Genomic DNA, 5,640 nt, shown 5'->3' with positions numbered 1-5,640 from the left:
TTTATTCAATACAAAAACTATTTAAATCACGAGATGGAATTTTTGTCGCACGATGCTTATTAAATATATTTATAATTTAAATTTTATTTCATTAGATAGGTATGGTTAATATCTTAATTCAAATGCTGAAAATTATATTTCTATTATAAATATTATAAAACATTATATTTAAATAGTTATGTAAGTTAGAGATTTTAAGTAGTATAATATTAGGTATGAATGTATGATTTCTTTTTACTCTAATAATTATGTTGATGTAGTCTGATTATGACAATATTTTTTTAAGCTTTTGTACCTATACAGTATACGGTTTCCAAAATAAAAAGTGTGCTAATAGGTTTGGTATTATTATAATTTATAACTAATAATTAATAAAACACTTTTATAAAATAAACTACAACTTTTTAAGTAGATATTTTATTGGCATAAATGGAATAATTGGAATATAATAAGTTGTAAATTACACCTTTAGAATTTATTAAATTAAAATAAAACATAATAATAAAATATAACACTGATAGGTTAGGTTAGGTACATTTATTTTTACTACTATTACCTTAAAAGTTGCTAATAATATCAAACAGATAATTTTTAAATAACAAAATATTAAATCTTAAAAGTCTTATACCAGTTTTAAGCATACATTTAAGCATGCAATTTACGAAATTGGTAGTATAGAATAATAAAAAATATTCCTCATATAGTTTGCCGAGGAGATGAGAAATTTAATATTCTCTCGAGTAATAATCTAATAATAACTACGTACATTGTAGCTGTAATTAATATATTATAACTGTAATACTAGTATTTTCTGTTACATCAGTCACTGTCTACACACAGCAATTTGCCATGCTACACAATTTATTACTTACGGTAATATTGTGCCAATGTAAACAAGTGGTTATTACTTATTAATCATTTTTTATTTGTTTTGAGACGTTCGTGAGGATCATTATAAAAAGTAGGATCGACTTGTTGAAGAACGGTTATTGGCAAATTCGTTTAAGACTACCTACAGTGCAGCCCGTCTGCATATTACAATAATTGAATAATTAATAATATGTTTAATGTGTACTGTATAATATTATGATATATATACGTACTCTGGATATTGAGAATGCCTGGGTACTTAAGTATTTAAGTTCATTAATCCTTCGAACGAGCCGCGGAATGTCTTGTTTTTTTCTGCTTAGAGTTCTTAGATTATCTATTACACGGAGATTTTGATTTGAATAAACATTAATAAAAAAAACGCTGTTTACCGAATAAATAAATTAATATGATCGAGTATGTACGTCATGAATTATAATTAAATAACGATTTCATAAAAACTATCCCTTCCATATCAATAATAATAGGACATAGGTACCATTGGCGTATCCAGGGGTGTGGAGGGGGGGATGGTTGGGGGTTTAGTAGTAGGTACCAATTTAATAGTGGGTAACCAGGTATTTGGTTATTACTTCTTAACCGAATTGCTTCTGTGATTTCTACCTATTTATCGAAGTTTTTTTTAATCTTTCCTCGGTAATGTATTATTAATTAGTAAAAACCATATTAAACGACAAAAATTAAAAATAAATAAATTTTTATCCAAACATTTTGACTGTATTGTTTGAAATAAAAATGTCACTGTGGAAAAAATCGATTCAAGTAAAATATGTCTCAAAAAATATAAAATAGCGTATAAAAGTGTAAAATATGCCTTACAAACCAAAAAAACGTAAAATATGCATTTATATGCACAATAAAATTTCAAAACTAGCTTTGTGGAAGCATGAAACGTATTTGTTTCGCACTCTGCTATTTTTGTGGCTGTGCAAAAAAAATATGCAAATGCTACAAGTCCTCTGCCCTATTAATTACAGATCATTTTGCAGAACACGTTGATGTTATAATATGTATTAATATGTTATTATCATAATAACTTTTTATAATGCATTTTATAAAGACGTGTAGAACAATAATAATTTATCAAAACATATTTTATACCTTTAATAATAGTTAATACCTTTAGGTATACCTATAACTTTTAAAATGCTGAAACAATGTACAATTTTTAAAATACTCGTAACTTGCTTTGAAATTAAAATATAACTGGTGTAATTCTATTAAATTTCAACACGAGAGAGCACTATAGGTATCTTTTAACTTTTTATATTTGATAACAATATAACATAATACCTAATACCTAAATAAATATCATAATTTGTATATTTTAAAAGCTGTATGTCCATTGTATATTTGTATGTATGACTGTATATACAAAATACATTATACATATACAAAATATATCAAGATTATTAAAATTTACAGGCTTCCTAACTTCTGAATTTATGAAAAAATGTGAGTGGGGGATGTAGCGGACACCTAGGACACCTAACTTTCATTGTATAAACCCTGATGAGATGTCCTCCAAAATATTGTTTTATTCTATTTTGATAATAGGTGTCTTAGCTCTAAAACCACTCAAGAACAAGTAATTTTGAATCTACGCGAGCGTGTTTTTAATACTGAAAAATGCCGGTGCGACGTCCTCTTAAGAGGGCTTATATTTTATTTTATTGATAAAACTAAGATCCTTTATTATTAATAAGTAATAAGGATGTCCAATCAGTTTTGTTATATTATTATTAATTATACTTACATTTTTACCAAACACAAAAATTGATTTCATCATGAACCATGGCTGAAGTAAGATGGGACATAACCACATAGGTCCTTATTTATAACAAATAATTTCCATTTCATATCATATATAGGTGATTAAATGTTATTAAGGCTTAAAACCTCTGTTTTTTATTGTATAAACACATTAAGCAGAATACAATTTATGTACATAAACATTTAACAGAAAAATTATGGTTTTAGTATTTAGTTTCATATCTAATGTCTAAATGATAATAGGTAGGTACCTACAGTTATATTTTTTAAAAACATTTGCTTTAGTATATTAGGTATATTCACACAACAGGATAAACATGAAGTCGAATTTAAGACTTAAAAAAAAAAATAACATGGGACATAGATCATCTTGTTCTATTATATTTTTCCGTCATACCTACCCCAAATAGTAATATTTTAATGTAACGTGTCTATTGTTCTTAAAACAAGGATAAACTCTACTAAAGTCGCATTAATCGAAACCTTACAAAACTAGCCATTACAAGTTAAATAATATATAACACGTCACTGCCGGAAGCCCGGAACACAAACATCGCAAAACCATGTTTTATGCGATAGCGTTATGCTTAGGTAGTTAGGTAGGTACTTGCGATAATTTTTTGTAACATCTCGAGGTTTTTTTACGAATATTCTTATCAGATAATAATATATTTACATATTGTTTGTAAATCTTCTATAATAGACTATAATAATATAATAAGTACCACAAATGGTGGTTCTAATTGTGCTAAACAAAAAAAACTGAAATTACTGATATTTCGTTTCACAGGTGTTAATTAATTTTTATTTCACCAAGGATGCTTAAATTATACAATATGGTTATTAACGTATTTATTTTATAGTTAATTAAAATTAGTTATTTTTATAATTCACAATACCTACTCAGTAGGTACACATAACAATTTAGGCTTTTTTATGATAGAATAATATCATTGATATGCATACGAGCGTACCATTTTATATTTCTATAATATCAAATATCATTTTTATTTGTTTTGTTTTATTTTGTCAATTAATTAGACTATAGTTCTTAGGTTTCTAAAAGATTCTGATAACCAGGAAATATGGATGCAAAAGTCTAAACAGGAATCTAAGACGCAGTAAATCTTACATTTGTTCTAAATATTTCAACCAGAAGACTTTTTTCGTGATTTAAAATCTGTACTTAAGGGAAGCAAAGCTGTAAAAAGTTTTTTTTTAAACTTTTTTCTAAAACTACTGGGAATTTTCAATTTTGACCTTTCAATAATGTACTAACTGAATTCACTATCTATCAGATAATATGATGATGTTGAAAATCGGAGCATTTCGACTACCAAAAATATTGATGACAAATAGAAAATAATAAATAAATAAAAACACACATAGTTTTAAATACAATACATTCATTCGCTCCAATCAGAATCTAAAAAATAAAAATGATTTTGTCAAAAAATGTTATTCATTAAATTTCCCATGTAGCGATTTTCTTTTTTGTTGTAATTCAAAAACGAATAACTGTAGACTGTAAAATATGTTTATTTTATAATTTCCTATACTTGATATTTTCAAAATATTTTGTCTCGTTTTTATTGTCATTTATCAAAAATAAAAAAACAAAAAAAATGAAAATTGGAAATGTCCGTAAACAGCTCAAAATGAGTCAAAATATTTCAAAATGTTATCACTTATCAAGTACAGGAATGGACAAAATAAACATTTGGTATACTCTACCTACAGTCATTCGTATTTGAATTACAAAAAAATAAGAAAGTCGCTACATAAAAAAACCGATTCAATATCCAATGTTGTAATAGTTTGAAAATCAAACACTCGTAAAAATGTAATTAGACTTTTCGGTGGATATTTTTTTTTTTTATAAAGGTAGTCAATCTTAAATTTCTAACTCCAAATAATTTGCACATTTTAGAGACTTTTACTTCTTTTTTCAAAATTCGAACTTTAAATGATTATAAATAAAATTATGACTGTATTTTTAATAATTTTCAACTGTCATTATGAAAATATATTAAAAACCTTATATTAAATATTCAAGCTTTTTGACCCAATGAATAAATTATTTTTTGATATTTATAGAAAAAAAAACTAAAAAAATTGGAAACTGACAATAAAAAACAATAAAAAACAAATGAAAATATTATGGTGTAAAGAAATATTATTATTTAATAATATATGGCATAGGTACCTAATAAATAATATGATAGCTATAATATAGTAAATATCTTATATATGCATTTTATAAATTGTAATTAATCAAGTCCGCATTTAATTTAAAATTGTTTATTATCTGTGTAACATCTATTACAATACGTATAATAAGTGTATATTTTTCAATTATGTTTAAAACTTACAATGATGGACATGCTGATATTCAAAACCCGTATTCCACTTCCACTTAAATCGAACGCTCTGTACTTTGTTTCCTTAGTCTGACCATTATGGAGATGGTATATAAGGCTATGCGGATACCGTAGTTTGTTCAGTATTCTCAGATATTTCTGATTTGACCAAAACGAATTTTTCCAGAATATTTATTCGTTAAAACGAACAAAAATGGTGCATCTTAACTTATTTGTTGTTGTGGTCGCGTCACTGGTGTGCTTCACATTGGCTCAAGAAAAGTACTCAACTAAATACGAAAACTTTGACGAGGACAAGGTGTTAAACAACGACAGCCTTTTAACCAGCTACATCAATTGTTTGCTCGACGAGGGAAATTGTACCGAGGAAGGCCAAGCGTTGAAAAGTAAATCACAATAACAAATGTATTATATTTTAGTATTTTAACTTTCAAGTATATTATACAATTAAAATCATAATGACATTGATTTAACTATCGGTACATTTTTAAAAAAATGGATATCTAATATCTATACTATACTTTTGGGGTATACTAGCTATAGTCTAAACTCTAAAACAACTACTAGGTACATTATATGTATCAAATAAATATCA

The 5,640-nt window shown here is 26.0% G+C and overlaps 2 protein-coding genes across 2 annotated transcripts in view; both read left to right on the top strand.

Annotated features, from left to right (window-relative positions):
* LOC100162269 (uncharacterized) overlaps positions 1 to 5,640 on the top strand; it is a gene marked incomplete at its 3' end in the record, with an annotated part of 25,050 nt that overhangs the window by 13,574 nt on the left and 5,836 nt on the right. The window contains 1 exon segment of the mRNA NM_001293525.1: positions 3,667 to 3,691.
* The window catches only part of ORF3 (chemosensory protein-like), a 1,006-nt gene continuing 530 nt past the window's right edge, over positions 5,165 to 5,640 (top strand). The window contains 1 exon segment of the mRNA NM_001134932.1: positions 5,165 to 5,431. Within this exon segment, the coding sequence (NP_001128404.1) occupies positions 5,239 to 5,431 (193 nt within the window). The 5' untranslated portion in view covers positions 5,165 to 5,238.

Source organism: Acyrthosiphon pisum, chromosome A1 (genome assembly GCF_005508785.2).
Source record: "Acyrthosiphon pisum isolate AL4f chromosome A1, pea_aphid_22Mar2018_4r6ur, whole genome shotgun sequence".
NCBI lineage: Eukaryota > Metazoa > Arthropoda > Insecta > Hemiptera > Aphididae > Acyrthosiphon > Acyrthosiphon pisum.
Note: the sequence above shows the minus strand (reverse complement) of the source record. Positions and strands in the feature narration are given on the sequence as shown.